This window comes from Crocuta crocuta, unplaced genomic scaffold (assembly GCF_008692635.1).
Source record: "Crocuta crocuta isolate KB4526 unplaced genomic scaffold, BGI_CrCroc_1.0 scaffold251, whole genome shotgun sequence".
NCBI classification, from domain to species: Eukaryota; Metazoa; Chordata; class Mammalia; order Carnivora; family Hyaenidae; genus Crocuta; species Crocuta crocuta.
The window spans coordinates 366,980-392,944 of record NW_027527809.1 but is presented as its reverse complement, the minus strand read 5'-3'; the positions used below and the strand labels follow the sequence as shown (position 1 = coordinate 392,944).

General features: G+C 36.4%; 1 protein-coding gene across 6 annotated transcripts in view; it reads left to right on the top strand.

The window, feature by feature from the left end:
* Positions 1–25,965, top strand: part of KDM4C (lysine demethylase 4C) — a 426,956-nt gene that overhangs the window by 250,200 nt on the left and 150,791 nt on the right. For all 6 annotated transcript variants that reach the window (XM_077774817.1, XM_077774795.1, XM_077774812.1 and 3 more), the window contains one exon: positions 24,623–24,804. In XM_077774817.1, coding sequence (XP_077630943.1) covers positions 24,623–24,804 — 182 coding nt within the window. The remainder of the gene's footprint in view (positions 1–24,622; positions 24,805–25,965) is intronic.

Sequence of the window (25,965 nt, the reverse complement as noted above, 5' to 3'; positions counted from 1 at the left end):
TATTTTCTGCACTTTTATTTCTACCTTTTGTTTGGTTGTGAAACTAACTGTGAAGATCAAGAAAAAACATGTACAGTTTGCAAAATTTACATAAGTTTTAAAATTTAATTTTATCATTACAGTATGTTTTTCATTTTCTTTGTTTTGCCTCTGACTACTGAAAACTTAGTGCTGAGCTGGCAGTGTCTTGCAGGCTGATACTTGGGGACCATTGTCCTGGATTTTAGGAGGGAACTCTTCACTGTTGGGGTCTGAGAAGCATTGGTTAAGTGACATGTCAAAGGCTTCTAGAGAGTGAGTGATTACGAAGTGGCTCATTTTATCATCATTTTAATTCTATATATTACTGTGTGTGTGTTTTTCCTTTTCTCTTTTCTTCATCTTAGTTTCCCAGTTTTAAGAAAATGATGAGGTGACATTTTTTAAATATGCATCAGAGGAATCTCTAAATTCTATGCTGATATTCCATTGTTTTGTTGTTCATGTTTTGTTTTGGAGAAGCATTTTCAAGATTGAACTATGTAGCAATTTTTGCTGTGCTAATAAAAAGGAGTGGAAACTTGAGGAGAAAAGGTTTGCTATGATATGTGAACATATTTGAACATTACTCACAAATTTCCACAGTGGCTAATGTCTCTTCTTGAGGAAATGTCTTTCTAATGCTTTTAAGTAAGTTTGCCAAGGATCCAGAGTAAGAATCTTCTTGGGAGAGAACAGTGACTACAACCTCCAGAGGGACTTAGTGTGGCATGCTTGAAGAACAGCAAGTAGTATAGCTGGCAGGACCACCTGATGACCTTGGATGTGGAATGGCAGAATGACCATTTGCCACCTTATCCTCTTATTCTGTGCCTTCTCTCAAGTAGCCATTGTGCTTGTTTCTCTAGTAATTGGTGTGCTGGCAGCTCCGCGTGAAGTTCTTATCTGTCTCCTTAGCAGCTGTTTTGTTTGATCTGCTGGGCAATTGCTCTGTCAGTGCTGGGGTCAAAATGTCTTAGGATCCTGCTATCTTTAACACAGATGACCAGGGATGACTTGTTGCTAAGGGGAGCTTTTTTGGCAGGTAAATTGCAATATACTAGTGGTTCTTTGCTTAGAGATCTTGTTTAACCAGTTTTTGACTTTGTATTATAGATGCTGTTAGTGAAATGGTTTAAGAAACTGGAGATTTCTCCCATGGGAAATTTTGAACTCTTCGGCAAAAGGCTTGTTTGTTTTTATTTCTAATTATCAACATCTGTCATATTGCCTAGCACATAGTGAGATTCATATGCTCACTCTTTCATTTATCTTTGATTTGATGCTTGGAATAAGCTCATTTTGGTATCATGTTATCAGCTAGTTTTCCAAAGATAGGCCAGCTTTCTTTCAAGAGTTTCTTTTCCCCACTTCTACCACAATGTGAGAATTGACCTTGCTGCTTTCTTCCTATTGTATACATTATTAGAAATTGTTATTTATAATTCTTGAAGATCCATGGTGTTATGATCATTATTACTGTTGAGAAAACTGAGCTCAGAGACTTTAATTCACCTGTCCAGGACCACAGACTGGTAATTAGTAGATAACAGGCTTTAAATCTTGCCTAGTTTCCAAGTTTGTACACTTTACTTTATCACATTAGCAACCCCTGATAACAGCCCCAGTCCTGATAAGGGAAGCTGAAGTGAACACATATAAATGTCTAAGAACCAGCAATCTCTGTTGACAGAGTAGACCATTCATAGCAGCCCTTGTTGCTGTCTATGTGTATTGTAAGAATATATACATATGTGAACTATAAGCTAACTTTCCTAAACAAGTTTACATAACATTGGTAATGACAAAGTTCTCCGTGAAACCTACCTCCCCAGAAGCGCTATTAAGTATCAGAGTATTTTTGTGTAATAGGAATTTTGAATGCTTCTGTTGTTTAAAACAGTACATTGAATAAGTTGGAACGCCTCATTTTGAAATGTTTTTGACATCTCGATTAGTGTACTGTTATGCATAAAGAATAAAACTATGTGTATGGATTTAGTTTAAGGAGTACTTTGCAACTAAAACAGCAGAATTCCCTGTTATCCATTATTATGTTCATATTTTAGGGGATTTCATTTTTCCTTAATACATATTTTAATTTTTCCTTAATATCAGTACTTCCCAGGAAAGCCATACATAAAAGTCCTATAATTTTTTTCTCTTTTCTATTTTTGAACACACTTTTATAATCCTTTGAAATTCAGTGATTCATAAGATCATTGAAATACAGTTTGTATACAGATTATTAGTTTGTATAGGAATAAAGTTCCCAAGTTTGAATTTCCTTGTTTTTCTGGGTAGTTGATTTGTGGCCTCAACCTCCTTCCCCGCACTTTATGCCAGGACATTTGAAACCATATATAATGCCTCCCAGGACTGAGATTTTGCTCAAGTACCTGAAAGATAACAGATGCTGCTGTGCTCCTCATAGCAGAGAATAGTGCTAAACCAGCCAAAACACATCACTGGAACAACCCCAGCAGCAAAATGGTTGTGGTGATTGGTAAAGGGAAATTGTACTATAGTAGAGTAGAAGGCTTTCCCCGTCTTCTGGGTTCCCTCAGCAAGTCCTGGCAACAGCCCTTCAGCGATGGCCCAAGTGAAATTTGTTGAGAAATCCACTTACACTAGTAAGCAAAATCGTTTAAAATAGACTGTACTGAGGATTGGCAGAGAAGGACAAATACCATATGTTTGCACGTATAGGAGGATTAGGAGGAACTTAATGGAGGACCATGGGGAAGAAGAAGGGAGGAAATAGTGGGGGAGAGGGAGAGAGGCAAACCATGAGAGACCCTTGAATGCTGAGAACAAACTGAGGACTGATGGGTGTGGGGGGGGAGGGGGGTGATGGGCATGGAGGAGGGCACTTGGGATGAGCACTGGGTGTTATATGGAAACCAACCTGACAATAAACTATTTGTAAAAAAAAACACTTAAATTCTGTTTCATGTTTCTTGGATGAACCATACCTGTAAAGCATCACTGATACTTCAGATTTTATTTCTTTGTTTAAACATACTGCTAAAGTTATTCAAGAATAAAAACCTAGGTATTAATACCTTAGATAAACATAAAAAAAAAGACTGTACTGAGGATTGAATAAATCCGACATGTATCTGTTTTTGAACTGTTTTCCCCAATTCATAGGAGCTACCTAATATTATTCGGACTGCAGGTATTTTTTTTAATAAAAACTTATAAATTCCCTTTCCTTTATTCCAGATTTTTAAATATCTCTTTATAGAATTGACATCATTCTCCCTATATATTTTTGTATCAGTATTTTGTTTATTAATAAAGTATCCATATTCACTTAATATTATATATGTATTTATATTTATTATATTTCATTAAAGCTCTTGAAAAGCATCCTTTCTAATGCTGGCATAATATGGCCATTCCATAATTTATTTATATATTTTAATTTATTTTTTATTTTTTTAATGTTTTTTTTAAAATTTTACTTCTGAGAGAGAGAGAGAGAGAGGCAGTGTAAGCAGGGGAGGGGCAGAGAGAGAGGGAGACACAGAATCCGAAGCAGGCCCCAGGCTTTGAGTTAGCTGTCGGCACAGAGCCCGATGCGGGCCTCAACTCCACAAACCGTGATATCATGACCTGAGCTGAAGTCGGGCGCTTAACCGACTGAGCCATCCAGGCACCCCTATTTATATATATTTAAATGAGCACTTTTTGGAGGATACTTTTGTAAAGGACATTAATCGTTTTTGTTATCATAAATAATAGTGATGTTTTTGACTGGGAGAATCAAGGCTTTTTTTCTGAAAGGATCTTTTTTTTTTTAATAAATGTTTACTTATTTTTGAGAGAGAGAGAGAGAGGAAGGAGCATAGAGAGAGTGGGACAGAGAGGTTCTGAAGCAGATTCCGCACTGACAGCAGTGAGTCTTTTGCGGTGTTCAGACTCACAAACTGTGAGATCATGAGCTGAGCAGAAGTTGGACACTCTACTGACTGAGCCACCCAGGTGCCCTCAAAGGATAAATATTTTGATAGAAATGTTTATATAGATATTTTAAAATTTATTTGAGAGAACACACGCAGGGGAGGGTTATATAGAGAGCGGGAGAGAGAGAGAATCCTAAGCAGGCTTCATACTGTCAGTGTGGAGCCTGATGCAGGACTCAAACCCATGAACCATGATATTATGACCTCAGCCAAAACCAAGAGTCGGGTAACTTAACCAACTAAGCCACCCAGGCACCCCAGAAATGTTTATATAATAAGAGATAATTGGGTACCTTTCTAGATTAGCTTTTCCTGTTTCAATCTGTCTTGTAATGTTAAAAGTTTGATATTTAGGGCATACATTTTGGGTAATATTCTAGATGAAAATTTTCTGTATAATATTTGCAAAGATTATGCTGCAGACCCCAAAGGTTAATGCTGGAGACCTAAAAGGGCAGGAAGACCATCATTTGTTGAAATCCCTGGCCTTACATACTAATGGCTAGCAGATTTATGACTGGTATCTCATATAACCTGTTGGGAAACCTTGTAATTTAGAAAATCTTGTGCTCATTTTGCAGATGAAGAAACAGGTCTAGAATTATAACCAACTTTAAAACCACACAGATTGCATGAATGAAACATTTTAAGTTATTCTATATAGAGTTGGATTGAAGCTCCACCCTTGTAGCCATGGTTACCTCAGATTAGTTGCATAACCAATTCTAATTATATAATTCTAATTAATTGCATAACTAATTCATAACTAATTGTGGTTCTATACAACAAAGTCAGGGATTTATTACATTTCTTACCTAATTTGTTATATTATTTAACTGTATAATATTTGCCATAGACTTAATCTTATGATCCCATGAACTGTTTTTAAATATTACATTTTCATTTCATTCTTTAATATAAACTTATTTTCTAGTTGCATATACTTTTGTATGAAAAGCAATGTAAATTATTTTATGTAGAAAGTAATAAAAAATAAATACCTAATTAGTAAAATTAAAAGTGTATATCTATAATAATCTCTAAAATCACTTCTCAGTGGCCCCCTACTACACCTTGGAAAGTTTTATTAACTTGAGAGAGAAGTTGCTCTCTGAATAGTGGAACATAACTCCAAATGAGTAGTCATCGGATCAGCATCAGATGTACCACTAGCACTCAGACTCTATAGTTACATACTAAAAAGACACATTTCTAGCTATCCCTTTGTGATTGGATTCGATCTTTGAAAAAGACCATTGTTTATGGCCCTGAGGAAAGGACCAGTACTACATGTGTGAATATTTCTGACAGTAGATGTGTGGGTTATTTTTCCCAGCCCAACCATTTCTTTAACTCCCTAGACGCAATTGGGTGTCCTACAGTTTAATTAATTTCTGACACTAAAGTCTGATACAGAGTTAGCAGAGGCCCCACAGGTTAAGGGGTCATTGCCATAAAATGCCTCTGTTTCAGGTATACCAATTTCAAGTCCTTACTCCTAACCAATGTACTATAAAGTCTGGGGCTTCCTATGGCTCCCTTCTCAGGTTTGATCATTTGCTGGAATGGTTCACAGAACTCAGGGAACACTTTATATTTACTGGTTTACAATTCAGGAACAGCCAAAAGGAAGGGATGTACAGGGCAAGGTATGGGGGAAAAGGAGTATGTACAGAACTTTCATCCCTCTCCAGGTACATCGCCCTCCCAGCACCTTGATGTGTTCAGTCCTGAAGTTTTTGAACCCTGTTGTTTAAGGTTTGTTTGTTTTTTAAAATTCCAGCATAGTTAAGGTAGTGTTATTTTCATTTCAGGGATACAATATAGTGCCCATTTACTCAGTGCTCATCATGATAAGTGTACTCTTAATCCCCTTCACTTATGTCTCCCATCCTGCTACCCATCTCCCTTCTGGCAACCATAGTTTGTCCTCTATCATTAAGAGTTTCTTGGTTTATCTTTATTTTTCTTTGTTTTATCTTAAATTTCACATATGAGTGAAATCATATGTATTTATCTTTGTCTGATTGACTTATTTCATACACACACACACACCACACCACACCACACCACACCACACCACACCACACCACACCTTCTTTATCCATTCATCTATCCATGGACCTTTGTGCTGCCTCCCTAATTTGGCTGTTGTAAATAATGCTGCAGTAAACATAGGGATACATATGTCCTTTTAAAATTGGTGTTTTCACATTCTTTGGGCAAATACCAAGTAGTGGAATTACTGGATCATGTAGTAATTCTATTTTCAATGTTTTGAGAAATCTCTGTACGGTCTTCCAGAATGGCTACACTAGTTTGCATTCCCACCAGCAGTGCACAAGGATTCCCCTTTTCTCCATATCCTTACCAACACTTGTTTTTTGTTTTGCCTTTCTGACAGTATGAGGTGATATCTCATTGTAGTTTTGAGTTGCATTTTCCTAATAAGTGATGTTGAGCATCTTTTCATGTGTCTGTTGGTAATTTGGATGTCTTCTTTGGAGAAATGTCTATTCATGTCTTCTGCCAATTTCTTTTAGCTGGATTATTTGTGTTTTGGGTGTTGAGTTTTAGAAGTTCTTTATATATTTTAGATACATCCTTTATTGGATATGTCATTTGCAAATATTTCTTCCATTCAGTAAGTTGTCTTTTAGTTATGTTGATTGTTGCCTTTGCTGTGCAGAAGCTTTTTATTTTGATGTAGTTCCAATAGTTTGTTTTTGCTTTTATCTCTCTTGCCTTGGGACACCTATCTAGAAAAATGTTATGGCCAATGTCATAGAAATTACTGCCTGTGCTCTCTTCCAGGATTTTTATGGTTTAAGGTCTCATATTTAGGAACTTAGTCAACTTTGCATTTAGAGCTTTTACCAGTTATCCACATGGTTGAATAAATCATCGTCTGTTGGCAATTTAACTTAATCGTCAGCCTCTGTCCCTTCTACTGAGGTCACAGGTGGGGTTGAAGTGCCAATCCTCTAATCATGCGGTGACCTGCCCCAAATCTCAAGCTACTAAGGGGCCCCCAAGTACCAGTCAGTCATCCTATTAATATACAAAAGACAATTTTATCAATTCTAAGATTCCAAGAGTCTTAAAAGTTCTGTGTCAAGAACAAGACTAAAACAAAATATTTCTCCCAAATGTGCTCTTCTCACCCATACCACTAAGGAAATTCCAAGGGTTTTAGAAGCTCTCTGCCAGGAACTGGATTAAAGACCAAATATATTTCTTTTTATATCATGGTATCACAGTGAATATGATTTGAATAGCAAGCAGGGAGGATTATTTTGGAGATGCATTTAAGACACATTGATGAAGCATGGGGTGGGTTGTAAGCAGTCCGCCTTTGAGGGGCTGCGTAGTGTGATTTTATCTAAGAGGCAGAAGTATGATTACAGTATTCAGTTGTTACATATATAAATAAAGTACTATTGATTCACCTCTTAATTCTTCTTGGGTACTATTCATGGGTTCTTTGTGCATAACTGTTCCTACTACCTCTCTCCAAGGGCTTTTATTTCTGCCAGAAATATTTAGAATCAGAGACAAAGTTTGGTTTCTTAAGTATAAATCGGAAAGAAATTATCTTTTTAATTTTTTAGTTTTTAATTTTTTAAGGATTTTATTTTTAAGTAATCTCTACACCCAACTTGAGGCTTGACTCATGACCCTGAAATCAACAGTTGCATGCTCCACTGACTGAGCCAGGCAGGTGCCCCTAATTTTTAATTTTGAGAGTTTTAATTTTAATTCTGGTTGGTTAACATACAGTGTTATGTTAGTTTCAGGTATACAGTATATGATTCAGCACTCCCATACATTGCTGGGTGCTTATCACAACAATTGCACTCTTTAATCTCTGTCACCTATTTCACCCATCCCTTCTGGGAACCATCAGTTTCTTCTCTATAGTTAAGAGTCTGTTTCTTGGATTACCTCTTCCTTTTTTCCCCTTTGTTCCTTTGTTTTGTTTCTTAAATTCTGCATATGAGTGAAATCATATGGTATTTGTCTTTCTCTGACTTAGCATAATACATTCTGGCTCCATCCATGTCATTGCAAATGGAAAGATTTCATTCTTTTTTATGGCTGAGTAGTATTTCATCTTAGATGTACTTTATATTTTATATATAAAATGAAATCACACACACACACACACGATGAACAATTTTACCTATTCATCAGTTGATGGACATTTGGGCTCTTTCCATAATTTGACTATTGATAGTGCTGCTATAAACATTGGAATGCATGTGCCCTTTCAAATCAGCATTTTTGTAACCTTTGGATAAATACCTAGAGGTGCATTTGCTGGGATGTAGGGTAATTCTATTTTTAACTCTTTGAGGAACACCCATACATTTTCCAGAGTGGCTGCACCAATTTTGATTCCCACCAATAGTGCATTAGGGTCCCTTTTCCTATACCTCCTCACCAACACTTGCTGTTTATGCTGTTTTTGATTTTTGCTGTTCTGACAAGTGTAGGTGATACCTCGTTGTAGTTTTGATTTGCATTTCCTTGTGGTAAGTTATGATGAACATTTTTTCATGTGTCTTTTGGCCATCAGGATGTCTTTGGAGAAATGTCTGTTCATATCTTATGCCAATTTTTTTTACTTGAATTATTTGTGTTTTGGGTATTGGGTTTTATAAGTTATTTATTTTGTTTTTTTTTTTCTTAAATAGTTTTTTGTCAAGTTGGTTTCCATATAACACCCAGTGCTCATCCCAACAAGTGTCCTCCTCCATACTCATCACCCCTCTTCCTCTCTCCCCACCCCCATCAGCCCTGAGTTTGTTCTCAGCATTCAAGAGTCTTAATGGTTTGCCTCCCTCCCTCTCCCCAACTATTTTTCCCCCTCTTCTCCCCCATGGTCCTCCATTAAGTTCCTCCTAATGCACATATACTTGAAAACATATGGTATCTGTCCTTCTCTGCCTGACTTATTTCACTCAGCATAACACCCTCTAATTCCATCTATGTTGCTACACATGGCCAGATTTCATTCTTTCTCGTTGCCATGAAATATTCCATTGTATAGATGAAACACATCTTTTTGATCCATTCATCAGATGATGGACACTTAGGCTCTTGCTATGATTTGGTTATTGTTGAGAGTGCTGCTGTGAAGAATGGGGTACATGTGCCCCTATGCATCAGCACTCATGTATCCTTTGGGTAAATTCTTAGCAGTGCTATTGCTGGGTCATAGGGGAGATCTACTGTCAATTTTTGGAGGAACCTCCACACTGTTTTCCAGATGGGCTGCACCAGTTTACATTCCTATCAATAGTGTAGGAGGGTGCTCGTTTCTCCACATCCTCACCAGCATCTAGAGTCTCCTGATTTGTTCATTTTTGCCACCTGACTAGTGTGAGGTGGTAGCTCAGTGTGGTTTTGATTTGTATTTCCCTGATGATGAGGGATGCTGAGCATCATTTCATGTATCTGTTGGCCATCTGGATGTCCTCTTTGGAAAAGTGTCTGTTCATGTCTTCTGCCCATTCCTTCACTGGATTATTTATTTTTCGGGTGTGTAGTTTGGTGAGTTCCTTATAGATTTTGGATACTAGCCCTTTATCTGATGTCACTTGCAACTATCTTTTCCCATTCCGTCGGTTGTCTATTAGTTTTATGGATTGTTTCCCTTGCCATGCAGAAGCTTTTTTATCTTGATGAGGTCCCAATAGTTCATTTTTGCTCTTGATTCCCTTGCTTTTGGGGATGTGTCAAGTAAGAAATTGCTATGGTTGAGGTCAAGGAGGTTGTTTCCTGCTTTCTCTTCTAGGGTTTTGATGGTTTCCTGTCCCACATTCTGGTCCTTCATCCATTTTGAGTTTATTTTTGTGTATGGTGTGAGAAAGTAATCTAGTTTCATTCTTCTGCATGTCGTTGTCCAGTTCTCCCAGCACCATCTGTTAAAGAGGCTGTCTTTTATCCATTGGATACTCTTTCCTGCTTTATCAAAGATCAGTTGGCTGTACATTTTTGGGTCCAACTCCAAGTTCTCTATTCTATTCCATTGGTCTATGTGTCTGTTTTAGTGTCAATACCATACTGTCTTGATGATGACAACTTTGTAGTAGAGGCTAAAGTCTGGAATTGTGATGCCTTCAGCTTTGGTTTTCTTCTTCAGTATTACTTTGGTTATTTGGGGTCTTTTGTGGCTCCATACAAATTTTAAAATAGTTTGTTCTAGTTTTGAGAAGAATGCTGGTGCAATTTTGATTGGGAGTGCATTGAATTTGTAGATTGCTTTGGGTATTAATGACATTTTAGCAATATTTATTCATCAGATCCATGAGCATGGAATGTTTTTCCATTTCTTTGTGTCTTCTTTAATTTCCTTCATAAGGTTTCTATAGTTTTCATCATACAGATCTCTTATATCTTTGGTTAGGTTTTTTCCTAGGTATTTTATGTTTTTTTGTGCAATTATGAATGGGATCAGTTTCCTGATTTCCCTTTCTGTTGCTTCATTATTGGAGTATAAAAATGCAACCGATTTCTGTACGTTGATTTTGTACCCTGCAACTTTGCTGAAAACATGGATCAGTTCTAGTAGGCTTCAGGTGGAGTCTATCGGGATTTCTATGTAGAATATCATGTTGTCTGTGAAAAGGGAAAGTTTGACTTCTTCTTTGCCAATTCTGATGCCTTTTATTTCCTTTGGTTGTCTGATTGCTGACGCTAGGACTTCCAGCACTATATTAAACAATAGTGGTGAGAGTGCACATCCCTGCATGTTCCTGATCTCAGCTGTTTCCCCTGAGTTTCCTCTCAGTTTTTCCCCATTGAGGATGATGTTAGCTGAGCACTTCTTATAAATGGCTTTTATGATGTTTAAGTAAGTTCCTTCTATCCTGACTTTCTCAAGGGTCTTTATTTCAAAGGGATGCTGTATTTTGTCAAATGTTTTTTCTGCATTTATCGACAGGATCATATTTTTTTATCTTTTTTTTTGTTAACGTGATGTATCACATTGATTGATTGGCGAATATTGAAGCAGCCCTGTAACCCAGGAATGAATCCCACTTGATCATGGTGGATAATTCTTTTTATGTGCTCTTGCATTCGATTTGCAAGTATCTTGTTGAGGATATTTGTATCTGTATTCATCAAGGATATTGGCCGGTAGTTCTCTTTTTTTGCTGGGTCTCTGTCTGGCATGGGAGTCAAAGTGGTGCTGGCTTTGTAGGATGAGTACCGGCGTTTGCCTTCAATTTTTATTTTTTAGAATAGCTTGAGAAGAATGAGTATTAACTGTGATTTAAATGTCTGGTAGAATTCCCTGGGGAAGCCATCTGGCCCAGAGCTCTTATTTGTTGGGAGATTTTTGTTAACTGGTTCAATTTTGTCACAGTTATGTCTGTTCAGATTATCAATCTCTTCCCGTGTGAATTTTGGTAGTAAGTGTGTGTTTAGGAATTTGTCCATTTCTTCTAAGTTGTCCAGTGTGTTGGCATATAATTTTTCATAGTACTCCCTGATAATGGCTTGTATTTCTGAGGGGTTGGTTGTAATAAGTCTATTTTCATTTATGATTTTGTCTATTTGAGTGCTCTCTCTTTTCTTTTTGAGAAGCCTGGCTAGAGGTTTGTCAATTTTGTTTATTTTTTCAAGAAACCAATCGTTGGTTTCATTGATCTGTTCAACTGTTTGGTTTTTTTTTATTCTATATTGTTTATTTGTGCCCTGATTTTTATTTCTCTTTTCCTACTGGGTTTGGGTCCTCTTTTGCCCTCTTTCTAGTTCCTTTAGGTGTGTTGTTAGATTTTGTACTTGTGCTTTTTCTAATTTCTTAATAAACCTGGATTGCAATGTACTTTCCTCTTAGGACTGCCTTTGCCACATCCCACAGAGATTGAATTATTGTATTTTCATTTTCATTTGTTTCCATATATTTTTTAATTTCTTCTCTAATTGCCTGATTGGCCCACGCGTTCTTTAGTAGGGTGTTCTTTAACCTCCATGTTTTTGGAGGTTTTCCAGCCTTTTTCCTGTAATTGATTTCAAGACTCATAGCATTGTGATCTGAAAGTGTGCATGGTATGATCTCAAATCTTTTATATTTATTGAAGGCTGCTTTATGACCCAGTATGTGATCTATCTTGGAGAACGTGCCATGAGCACTTGATAAGAAAGTGAATTCCATAGCCTCAGGATGTAGAGTTCTAAATATATTTCTCAGATCCATCTGGTCCAATGTGTTATTCAAGTCCATTGTTTCTTTAGTGATTTTTTGTCTAGTTGAACTATCTATTTCATTTTCATTTGTTTCCTTATATTTTTAAACTTTTTCTCTAATTGCCTGTTTGGCCCATTTGGTCTTTAGCAGGGTGTTCTTTAACCTCCATGTTTTTGGAGGTTTTCGAGACTTTTTCCTGTGTTTGATTGCTGTTAAGTGGAATATTAAAGTCCCCTGCTATTAGCACGTTCTTATCAATAAGATTGTTTCTGTTTGTGATTAATTGTTTTTTGTATTTAGGTTCTCCCATATTTGGTGCATAGACATTTATAATTGTTAGCTCTTCCTGATGGATAGACCCTGTAATTGTTATATAATGCCCTTCTTTATCCCTTGTTACTGCCTTTACTTTAAAGTCCAGTTTGTCTGATATAAGTATAGCTACTCCTGCTTTCTTTTGACTTCCAGTAGCATGATAGATATTTCTCCATCCCCTTACTTTCAATCTGAAGATGTCCTCCAGTCTAAAATGAGTTTCTTGTAGACAGCAGATAGATATTGTTTTTTTATCCATTCTGCTACCCTGTGTCTTTTGATGGGAGTATTTAGTCCATTGCATTCAGTGCTATTATTGAAAAATATGGGTTTAGAGTCATTGTGTTCCTTGTAGGATTCATGCTTGTGATGGTGTCTCTGGTACCTTGCATTCCTTGCAGCATTTCCCTCATAGAGTCCCCTTCAGGATTTCTTGTAGGTTTGGTTTAGTGGTGATGAATTTTTTCAATTTTTGTTTATTTGGGAAGACTTTTATCTCTCCTCTTATTCTGAATGACAGGCCTGCTAGATAGAGGATTCTTGGCTGCATATTTTTTTTCTATTCATCACATTGAAGATTTCCTGCCATTCCCTTCTGGCCTGCCAAGTCTCAGTAGATAGGTCTGTCACCACTCTGATGGTTTCCCTTTGTATGTTAGGGCCCTTTTATCCCTATCTGCTTTCAGAATTCTCTCTTTGTCCTTATATTTTGCCAGTTTCACTATGATATGTCCTGCAGAAGATCGATTCAAGTTACATCTGAGGGAAGTTCTCTGTGCCTCTTGGATTTCAATGTCTTTTTTCTTCGCCAGATTGGGGAAATTCTCTGCTATAATTTGTTCAAGGACTCCTTCAGGGCCTTTCCCTCTGTCTTCCTCTTCTGGAATTCCTATGATATGGACATTGTTCCATTTGATTGTATCGCTGAGCTCTTGAAATCTCCTTTCCTGTTCCTGGATCAGTTTATCTCTCTTTTTCTTGGCTTCCACTTTTTCTATAATTGTGTCTTCTAATTCACCTGTTGTCCTTTCTGCTTCTTGAATTTGTTCATTGGACACCTTCCGTTTATTATGCATCTCATTTATAGCATTTTTTAATTCATCACAATAATTTTTAAGCTCCATAGTCTTTGTAGCAATAGTTTCTCTGATGTCTTCCATGACTTTTTCAAGCCCAGCGATTAATTTTATGATTATTGTTCTAAATTCTTGTTCAGTTATGTTGCTTATATCTGTTTTGAGCAGTTCTTTAACTGTCATTTCTTCCTGGAATTTCTTTAGTGAAGAGTTCTTCTGTTTCATCATTTTGGCTAGCTTTCTGTCTCTTGTTAGTTTGAAAAGTTTGTTATGCACTCTGCACCTGCAAGTACTGCTGTATTAAAGAAGGCTCTTTGACTGTCCAGGGCCTGTTCATTCAGGAAGTGTTCTTTGAATGGTGTCTCTTGGTCTCTCTTGCTGAGACTTTGGTTATTTTATTTCACTACTCATAGTGGTATTTGGGACTCTCCACCATGTGTACTTTGGGTTATTTCTTGAGGTAGCTCTGGAAAAGAAAACAGAGAGAGAAACACAGAGGTAACAAAGGCACACAAACACAGAGACAAATCCTACAAGCATACAAACTGAAAGGGAAAAAGAAAGGAAAAAAAGGGAAAAAAAGAAACAGGAAAAAACAAATATAAAAATTTAAAAAGAAAAAGAAAAAAGAAAAAAACCCAAAAGGCAAAGGACAGTCTAAAAGCATAAAACCAGAATTTCCAGCTACAAATAATGCTCCAACTATATGCATTGCTGATGGAAGGAGAATATACAGAGAAATGACAGGCCGGGGAGGAAGCGAAATTGGACAATGACCAGTCAGAGAGACTAAGAGGCTTAATTCAGAGAGAAAAAGAGGAGAATATGGTAGGAGGTGAGGAGAAAGAAATGAAGATAATGTTACTCAGAGAAACTATATAGTCTAATTACTCTGGAGAGAGAGAGAAAGGTAGTGGTGGAGGTGTAGAATATACATCTAGAGAATGGATTAAATGTGTTTAAGCAAACTAATGACCAGAGTACTCAGTCCAGCAGAGGGGAGGGATAAGAATGAGACAAGAGGAAAATATATCTGAAGGTAAAGAATTGATCTAGAATTAATCACAGCAGTGCATCCATGTTGGTCTTTCCTCAGACTCCAAAAAAAAAAAAAAAAAAAATAAGCAGCTCTCTAGTGGGGATGGGTGTGGTTTGGTGTAGGCAGGTCTTGACAGCCTCCAGGGCATCCCACAGGCTGCTCCCTAGGGTTCCACCCTGGTAGTTGTGGGGAGAAAAGTGGCAATGCTCCAGTCCCTTCTTGATCCAAGTATTGCAAATCACTCTTTTTGGTCCAATCCCCCTGTGCCATGGGCGTCGCCAAGATGGGCCGTGTTTTGTTCCCCAAGCCATGCCTCATTTCCAGATCTTAGTCTGCATACTTTATTGATACTGCCCAAAATATAAACCCACAAGCCAAGTCCTTCCCAGAGGGGAATCGAGTTGGGAGAGAAGTGGAGCAGTTTCAAGCCACTTCCCTGCTGGAGATCTATCTGGGAGAGCAGAGGAGCAGTTTCAGGCAGAGAAGCAGTTTCTCCTGGTGCCGCCTGGGACTGGGGCACTCAGCCCAAAGTCAGCACCACAGCTAGAGTCAGGGTCACTCTCCGTCCTAAGCCGAGGTTTTTCTCTTCTCCAGGGACAGTTCTCTGAGCAATGTCAGCTGCTCTTTTTTTTTCCCTTGACTCCCTGCAGCTCCCCATGGCTCCCTGCCAAAGGGATTCCCTCCTCTCCCTCTGTGTCTCCGGGTCCTGGCCCATTTTTATCTTCCCCAGTTCGCACTCATGCGCATATAAGGTTGCTTTCTCAGAAGACTCTTGTCTGTTTTCCTTTCAAACTCCTGCAGTTCAGTGTCCTATGGCTTCAGGCCTTCTCAGTTTGAGAGATGGGGGTAAGTGAAATGTACGGATCTCCCTACTTCTCTGCCATCTTACCTCCTCTCTCTTTATCTATTTTGGATACTAATCCTTTATCAGATATGTTATTTGCAAATATATTTCCCCATTCCATAGGTTGGCTTAGATTTCTTTTGTCCTTTGCTATACAGATACTTTTTATTTTGATGTACTTCCAACAGTTTATTTTTGCTTTGTTTCTGTTCGGGGACCTATGTAGAAAAATGTTGCTATGGCCGGTGTCAGAGAAATTACTGCCTATGCTCTCATTCAAGGTTCTTATGGTTTCAGGCCTCACATTTAGGAATTTATCCATATTGAATTTTTTTTGTATATGGTATAATCAGGTTGTTCAGTTTCATTCTTTGCATGTTGTCCAAGTTTCCCCCAACATCATTTGTTGAAGAGACTTTCTTTTTTGGATATTCCTACTTCATCATTGTTTTATAGTTTTCAGAATATAGGTCTTTCACCTCTTTAGTTAGGTTTATTCCTAAATATCTTATTATTTTTGGCATTGTAAATGGCATTGTTTATTAACTTTTCTACTGCTTCAATATTGGTGTATAGAAATGTAACAGATTTCTGTACATTAATTTTGTATCCTCCAACTCTACAGAACCACTAATCAGTTATAAAAGTTTTTTGGTGGAATCTTTTGGACTTTTTATATATACTATTATGTGATCTGCAAATAGTGAAAGTTTAACTCCTTCCTTGCTGATCTGGACACCTTTTATTTTTTTTGTTGTTGTTTGATTGCTCTGGCTAGGATTTCCAGCACTATGTTGAATAAAAGTGGTGGGAGATTGGACCTTTTTGTTTTGTTCCTGACATTAGCAAAAAGGCTTCCAGTTTTTTTTCCCATTGAAAATGATGTTAGCTGTGGGTTTTCATATATGGACTTTATTATGTTAAGTTATGATCTCTCTAAACCTACTTTATTGAGGTGTTTTATCATGAATGGATATTGTATTTTGTCAGATAGTTTTTCTCCCTTTATGAAAATGATCATATGGTTCTTATCCTTGCTATTATTGATGTAATGTATCATGTTGATTGATTTGTGAATATTGAACCATCCTTGTAACCCAGGAATAAATCCCACTTTATCGTGGTGAATGATTTTTTTAGTGTATTGCTGGATCCTGTTTGCTAGTATTTTTGGAGATTTTTGCATCTATGTTTATCAGAGGTAATGGCCTGTAATTCTTTTATTTTTATTATTATTATTTTGTATTTATCTGGTTTGGGTATCAGGGTAATGGTGGTCTCATAGAATTTATTTGGAAAACTTCCGGGACCCAGTAGCTTCTGAACTTTTGTTGTTGTTGGGAGTTTTTTTTTTTTATTATTGATTCAATTTTTTTTTTTTCCTGGTTATGATTCTGTTCAAATTTTCTATTTCTTCATGTTTCAGTTTTGGTAGTCTCTATGTTTCTAGGAATTTATCCATTTTTTCTATGTTGTCCAATTTGTTGGCATATCATTTTTCATAATATTCTCTTATAACTTTCTGTGGTTGTTATTTATCCTCTTTCATTTGTGATTTTATTTATTTGGGCTCTCTCTCCCTCTCTTTCTTGATTATTCTGACTAGAGGTTTATAAATTCTATTGATAAAAAAACAGTTCATGGTGTCATTGATCTATTATATTTCTAGTTTCTATATCATTTCTTTCTGCTGTAATCTTTATTATTTCCTTCCTTCTGCTAGTTTTAGGTTTTGTTTGTGCTTTTTAGGTCCTTTATGTGTTAAGGATAGGTTGTTTTCTTGAGATTTTTCTTGCTTCTTGAGTTAAGCCTAAGTTGCTATAAACTTCCCTCTTAGTACTGCTCTTGCTGCATACTAAATGTTTTGGACTATTTTGTTTGTATTTTTATTTGTTCGCATGTGCTTTTAAATTTCTTATTTCATTACCTGGTTATTTTAACCTCTATGTATTCTTGGTCTTTCTAGATTTTTTTATGTGTTTGATTTCTATTTTCATGGAGTTGTGATCAAAAAAGATACGTGGTATGCCTTCAATCTTGAATTTGTTGAGGTTTGCTTTGTAGCCTGAAATGTGATCTGTTCTAGAGAATGTTCCATGTGCACTTGAAAATAATGTGTATTCTGCTGTTTTATAATGGAATGTCTGAATATATCTGTTAAATCCATCTGGCCCAGTGGGTCATTCAAAGCCTTTGTTTCTTTGTTGATGTAAGTGATGTGTTAAACACCCTTATTATTATTAACTGTTTTATGTATTTGGGAGCTTCATGTTTGGTGCATAAATATTTATAGTTGTTTTATCTTCTTGTTGGATTGTCCCCTTTATTATGATATACTGTTTTTCTTTGTCTGTTTTTATAGTCTTTGTTTTAAAGTCTGTATTGTACAATATAAGTATTGCAACTCTTACCAAAAAAAATATTTTTATACTATTAAAAATAACAGTTTCAGTGCATTGCATGCATGATCCAGGAGCTTGGTATTTGGCCCTCAGGGAAATTTTTTATAAAGTAACAACTTTTTAAAAAAATAATTTATTCATTTTTTAATTTACATTCAAGTTACCATATAGTGCCACAATGATTTCAGAAGTAGATTCCTTAATGCCCCTTACCCATTTAGTCCATTCCCCCACCTACAACCCCTTTAGGAACCCTCTGTTTGTTCTTCATATTTAAGATTCTCTTATGTTTTGTCCCCCCCCATTTTTATATTATTTTGCTTCCCTTCCCTTATGTTCATCTGTTTTGTATTTTAAAGTCCTCATATGAATGAAGTCATAATATATTTGTCTTTCTCAGACTGACTAATTTTGCTTAGTGTAATACCCTTTAGTTCCATTCACGTAGTTCCAAATGGCAAGATTTCATTCTTTGTGATTGCTGGATAGTACTCCATTGTGTGTATGTATATATATACATACATATATATATACACATATATATACATATATATACACACATATATATACATATATATACACACATATATATATATACCACATCTTTATCCACTCATCTGTCAATGGACATTTGGGCTCTTTCCATACTTTGGCTATTGTACAACTTATTGTTTTTTTAGTGACATGGCAATCAAAAATTTCAGGTCAGCTACTGAAGGTGCTGCTGGTATGGCAGTAACATTTTTAACAGGTTATTTCAGTATATTTATCCAAGATAGTATGTATTTTCCCCATTTTTCCATCATAATAGTGGTCATTAGGGAGGTGACCATCCTTCAAAGCAAGGTCAATCTAAGCCATTGCTTATGTTTCCTTACACAGGACAAAGTTCCTGAGAACATGGTGTCTTGAGTTGTGCTATAACTTGCTTCTATGAATTCTATATAAGCAAGCACTGATAAAAACTTAAGGAACTGCTATGTGTTTAGGCTCATAGTTTTCTTAACTGTATTTCACTCACTATAGAGTGATGGGAACATTTGTGTAAATACAGTAATTTGGGAATCTGGATTGTCTTCATGAAGTAAGAGACTCACCAAGAAAAAAGAAAATGAAGTGCTGTTGGCATAGAATTTGTTTTCTACTATAGCTAACAAACCTTGTAGACCTTAATGAAGGAAGGAAGGAACTTAAGAGGAAAGGATGCCTTCTTCCAGTATTGACTTGTTTCCTTTTTTTTTTTTTTTTTTTTAAGCATCCCACATTGACTGAGGAAAGTGGTTTATAAAATTCTTGCCTGGCTGTGAGAACAGAGTCTATGCTTGTTTTGTTTGGGCTGTATTGTTGAACAGAAATTCGGTGATACTAATATTTTTGGTTTATATATATATATAAAACCAAAAATATATAAAATATATGTGTATATGTGTTTCTCAACCTTTTTGCTCTTAGGACTCCTTATGCACTTAAATTTTTGAGGATTCCCAAAGAGGTTTCCTTTCATCTTACCATGTCCTTTTGTTTCTTTTTTCCCTTCCCTTCCCATGGGTTTATTCTATGTATATTTATTTGCTGGGAAGTTAAAACACGAAAAGTTCTAAGTGCATTAATTCATTTGAAAGTAGCAATAATGAGTCATAAATGGTTACATTTGTTTTCATAAAAAAAGAAGTATCACCAAATCATAAAAAACAAAGAGAGCAGTGGTATTATTTCACATTATTTAGTAGAAATAATTCGAATCTTTTATCTGCTCCCTTATTCGGTGTGCTGCATTATATTCTGGTTGAAGTATGTGAAGAAACCCCAGCTTCACACAGATAGGAGCTTGGATGGGATACCATATTTCAGTAGCCTTTTCATATAATTATGGATATTCTTCTTTTACACTATACCAAAGCCAGTTTTTTTAAAGATTAGTTGTAATGTGGAATCTGAAATCACATCAGTGAGCTCTTTGTACTCTGTTAAGCTACAGATTCATTGTGTATCTTGCACTTTGAGTGATTCTTTTATACATGCATCATTTTGTAACATCATGCATTAGTAAACAGTTATATAGGACTCTTTATGTAATATTTAAAACTTACATTTGATATTATCACCATCAATCTCATCATACACAGCTTTAAGTATTGCGAAGCTATCAAGCTTACAAGTAGTGGATACACGTTTTCCAGAATTCTAATTTTGACTCATAAGCTTGATTTACCATTGTCAACAAATACTCTTGAATAGTTTTTTTTTTTTTTTAATTAAAATGACAGTATTTCGGGGCGCCTGGGTGGCTTAGTCGGTTAAGCGTCCGACTTTCGCTTAGGTCATGATCTCGCGGTTCGTGGGTTCGAGCCCCGCGTCGGGCTCTGTGCTGACTGCCAGCTCAGAGCCTGGAGCCTGTTTCTGAGTCTGTATCTCCCTCTCTCTCTGACCCTCCCCTGCTCATGCTGTCTCTCTCTCTCCTAGAAATAAATAAAAATATTTTAAAAAAATAAAAATAAAAAAAAATAAAATGACAGTATTTCTTTGCTCCCTTTCATGAAAATTCCTGCCAGACCCAAGTCTGGATAACCATAGTTTGTCTGTTAATCATCTTTCAAGTAGAAATGGTTTCCCATGAAGGAGACAGTTTATCCATCTTGCAATTCAATTAATTGCACATATGCTTTTCCCAAAGACAACTATTGAACTTCACTGTGCAGCAAAAGTACTGTATGCATATATCCTACGTTTTTCCAAATTTAATAAAATCAGTGGCAGGGTGAGATGGGCAAATAATGTCTTTGTGTTATTCCGAAAGCAGATTTGACCATAGAGACCCTGTGAAATTGTGCTGTGTGTCTCTGGGAGTCCACAGACTTTTGAGAACTGCTGTTAAACTATTAAATCTTCTTTTGTTCTCATTGGTAATACAGTAACTGCTGGTAATGTTTTCACAGATTTCCCAAACTTTGATGCACTTACACTATGGAATTTTTCATTTGCCTCACACTTTCCTGAGTCTACACCAAATTGTGGCATTCAGGATGAGACTTAGAGTGGTGGACAATCTTCTGATTGTTGCAATGCTATTATAAAAAAGGATATAATTTTAGTAATAAAAACATTGGTATTCATTAAATGCCTGCAGTGTTCATGTCTTTTTATGTTTGATATTATCTACCTTTGACCTTTTATTTTACATGGATGTTGTAAGAACTAAATTTCTATGTAACAACTGTAAGAATCTATTTTTATTGGATCACATGTTCTAAATTATATCATGTTGTGAGGTAATTACGTACTGATGAGAGTACAGTGAGTCATTTAGGGGTTCATTAGTGAACTATAGTTGAAGAAAGAGAGGAAATTCCTAAGATAGTGATGCCAAATGATCAGAATGTTTCAAAGCTGCAATGGAAAAAACATTTTTCCTCATCTGTATATTGGAAGTAGAAGTATTTTTTAAAAAAGAAAGTAGATGAAGGTGTACTAAAATGGAACGAGTAAAGTCTAAAAGGGAGAGTTTTCATTTGAAATAATGTTATGAGAGTTTTTAGATATCCCAAAGGGATTCACCCACACCCAAAACTTTCTTGGTTCCCTAAGGGTCTGAGATTTGATGTTAAATGAATGTCATTAAACTATGAAAAGCAATAGCCAGGTTAGTCTGTGCTTGAATAATGTGATGGGTCAAGAGTAAGCAAGAGTTCTTGGGAGATGGAAGAGACATTGAAGAAATTTCAGGAAGACAGAATGTTTGTCTTCAAGAATTTGCCAGTAATTTTGACTTATAAAGCTAAAGTAAAATCTGAATAATCACCTGATTAAATGTACTGTCTTTTCCCCCCTCATAAAATATATAGTATTTAACTGATAAACAGATCAAATGAAAATAAGATGATTGGATGGATTTTACATAATAATGTATACATTAAATATGTAATTTTAGACTTTACAAAGAACTTCAGCACTTTAGATTTTATTTTTTTAATGTTTATTTATTTTGAGAGAGAGAGAGAAAATGTGTGCATATGTGTGTGTGCAAGCAGGGGAGGGGCAGAGAGAGAGAGAGAAAGAGAGAATCCTAAGCAGGCTTCGCAATGTCAGCCTAAAGCTTAACGTGGGGCTCAATCCCATGAACATGAACCCTGGGATCATGACCTCAGCCAAAATCAAGAGTTGGATACTTAACTAACTGAGCAACCCAAGCACCCTCAGCACTTCAGATTTTAAAAAGAAGTTTTACATTTACTATTTCACTTTAATATTAAATAAGAAAAACTCTGAAATAGGTGAGAAAGGAATTCTCACTATGTGAGAATTTATTTACCCAAAGAAATAGGCTTTTTGATCGAAGGGTTTGAATTAAAAATTTTTTTTAAATTTTTAATGTTTATTTATTTTTGAGAGAGAGCAAGAGAGAGCGAGAGCATGAGTGGGGGAGGGGCAAAGAGAGAAGGAGACACAGAATTTGAAACAGGCTCCAGGCTCTGATCTGTCAAGCACAGAGCCAGACATGGGGCTTGAACCCATGAACCATGAGATCATGACCCAAGCTGAATTTGGACGCTTAATTGACTGAGCCACCCAGCTGCCCCTAAAAAATTTCTTTTATGTTTTATTTATTATTTTTGAAGGAGAGTCAGAGTGTGAGTGGAGGAGGAGCAGAGAGAGAGGGCGACACAGAATCTGAAGCAGGCTCCATGTTCCGAGCTGTCAGCACAGACCCAGACATGGGGCTCAAACCCACAAACCATAAGATCATGACCTGAGCTGAAAGTCGGTCACTTAACCGACTAAGCCACCCAGGTACCCCAAAGGGTTTGAATTTAAAGCTAGGACTTTGGACTAATAGTTCCCTGTACTTGGTGCTACACAGTGTTGGCTGCCTTGCTCCTTTTAAGTGATGGGATTGCATAGTTATGCTCATTATGTATTCTGGCCTTGGAGGTTATCCAAAGAGAAGATAAATACTCTTTGGTATTTATCATCTTTTGATGAGTACAACATCATCTTTGGGAAAGGGCATCTGTAGAGCAAGATTCTCTATCAGGTCACTGTTGAGAAAGTTTGAGGAAAGTTCAATTTGAATCAGGCTATCCTAGTTCAAGTCTTGCTGTGGGCCTTGCCCGTGTTCTCTGGCTCCATTGTTAGGAATTGTCCTTTTCTTTTACTTTTTTTCTCTTTGTTAGGCTTTTAGGAATTAATAGTATTTCCTCCATCCCTAAAGATACTTTGAGAACTCCTCACATGAACTTATGACCAACCAAAGGGATAAGGACATCATCTATCTTGTATGTTTCACCTTTTATAATAAAGTAAGTGATATGGTAAACTTACTCAGGAAGAGGCAATAGCTATTCAAACCCAAAGGATTTCTTTTAGTTTATATCCCATTTTTAGTGTGTATGTGCGAGACATTAGCATGTGAGTTAAGGACTTAATGGTATTTCAAATTCTTGGTCAACTTTTCACTCTCATATTTCATCTGTCAAATCTAAATGTTCATAGGAAGCCTTCTATTCTGTATTATAGGGAGACTAAAGTGGAAGCAATTTCTGTTTTGTGTCAGATTACTCACTTCAAACATAGATGAGGTTCTTACCTTTTGTTTGCTTTCCAACACTGCCTAGTTGAGTACTAAACATTTTCTGTAGTTGTTGTTAATGGTGATAATGATGGTAACACCACCACCACAATGGAAGCAGGAACATTCTCTTTTACTTCAGTTGGCATTTGATGTCTTTTGAGTTATTTTAAGCCTCATTTACCCCATCTTATTTTTCCATCTCAGCAAATCTATTTTGACTTTTTTAAAAAACAGGTAAGTCAACAAAGCAAGGACTGGAGTACACGTGTTCACAGGAGCACCTGTGCTTGGGACTTGAGAACATTGCTCCACAGCACTGATTTGTGACACTGTGACAGCTACTGGTGAGGAGTTTTAGAATGTGTCACAGCTGTAGATGTTAAGTGCAAGATGTGCTGTGATGTCTGCCACCTGCCTGGAGACGCTGTCTTCTGCTATGAGAAATTTTTTCTCTTAATCTATTATGTCTTTCTGTATTTTTTTTTTTGGCCTTCTATAAAATTTGGTAAAATGGTATTTTTGTGGAGTAGATCTCTGCCTCTTTTATGTTAACAGATACATGTGCTTAAGAGACTTAACCCTCTGGAGGCATTATATTGAATAAGTAAAATTTGAATAGGAATTGCCTTTCATATTCACATAATGGCAGTGTATTGCTTGGCATCTGATAGGTGCTCTGTAAATGTTATTTGTCATGAGTTCTTGAACCCAAAAGTTAATTAAATGACATTCAATTAATAAATTTTTGTTGAGCCATATATAATATTAGGTGAAGAAATGAAAAATTGATAAGGCAACTACTGGGCTAGCAAATTACTCTGTGAGTTGGAAGGTAATCTCACAGACAAAAGCTATTTTACCATGTGTGTTGTTAATGGCAGCAATGGAAACACATAAGAAGTGAAATTGAAGAAGGGGACAGTTTAGCTATTCCTGGCAGGAATGGGGAGGGTGTCAAAAGAAGAGTCATTGTCTGGCCATTAGATCTGATCTAGTGCTTGAAGATGAGGAGGATGAAAAGGACATTCTTTTTTGTTCTACTTCTGTCAGAATGTATTTGAAAGATAAAATAGGTTTCCTGTCTGACATTACTATCACAGGTACTTTGGAATGTTTGCTCCTTTTATAACCAGGGTGGTTTTTCCCTGGGTCCCATGCTCACTGTGTTTCCATGCCTTGTTTTGTAAGAATTGCCTGAGGTTCCTTCGATTGAGGAGGAAGTGGAAGAAACAGAGTCTTGGGCGAAGCCTTTGGTCCACCTTTGGCAGACAAAGTCTCCAAACTTTGTGGCTGAGCAGGAGTATAATGCAGCCATGGCCAGAATGGAGCCACACTGTGCCATCTGTGCTCTCCTTATGCCATACTACAAGGTAATAAGGGTGGAGGGGTTGCTCTGAAGGTTTCCTTTCACTGCTGCACTTTTTGTATGACCATAAAAACCCAGATGAATCATTCTAAGGTAAGTATGCACATGAAAAGAAAGACACTGATTCTTATGTAGCCACATGGCCGTTACAGAATAGCAAATAGAATTTCTGAGGGCTACTTGAAAGATATTTTTCTGATAGTGCTTTCTTTATGGTTTTAAATAAATGATTGGTTTATTTGTCATTCTTAGTTTATTGCAGTCAAGGGGAAGTTCCCACCTTTCTTTCTGCCCTTTTCATCAAGAAACACATAACTTAAAGCTTAGCCATAGTAGAAGTATTGCAAAGAAGGAACTTAGACCTAGTCTCTGTTTTGTGTTTGAAAATATCTCTCTCAATAATATGTCAGCTCTGGGTCCATATTTAAAGGTGTCTCTCTTTATCTTCCCCTGTGGAACATGCATAAGATACAGCAGGACTCAATACAAACTGAATTGTTCAGTTCACCCTCACAGCCAGCTATGCATGGTGCTGTTTTCAGTGCTATTCCACATATGTCATACTGAAGGCATTTTAGTTCACTGAGGGCCACATTCTTTAACACTAACCTGGACAAAGTGATCTTTAGGAATCTAGTAAGGGTGGAACTTCTTGACCTATTTTAAGACACACTATATTATTATAAAGTGTTTTGATGTGAGCATTCTGTTCTGAGTTATATTCTTAATAATTGAATCAGAAGTATTTTATTTAAATTTCTTCTCTTTTAGAGTTCATGTAAATATTTTTTGTTTAGACATTTCAAGGCATGAAAATGTGTGATATACCACATATTCAGACCTTTGTAAATGGGGGAAGTAGCTTTCTCACTTTTCTTTGATGTGGCCCTTGTAAGTGACACATATTGTTTTTATTTTCTGTTTAGTCATTGAATATCTGTGTTTCCTTGGAAAAAGTTAACTTTTTATTGACTCATTTCTATATCATAACCTACCTGTATATTTCCACATAATTAAAAAATTCCCACTAAAATTATAAGATATAGGGAAATTTATTAATTTAACAACTCTGGAGATAATAGGATACTTCATTAAGTACAGTTTCAATTAAGCACTAAGCACCAAATGCTTTCATATATTTTGGTGGGAGATGACAGTTTTGTTT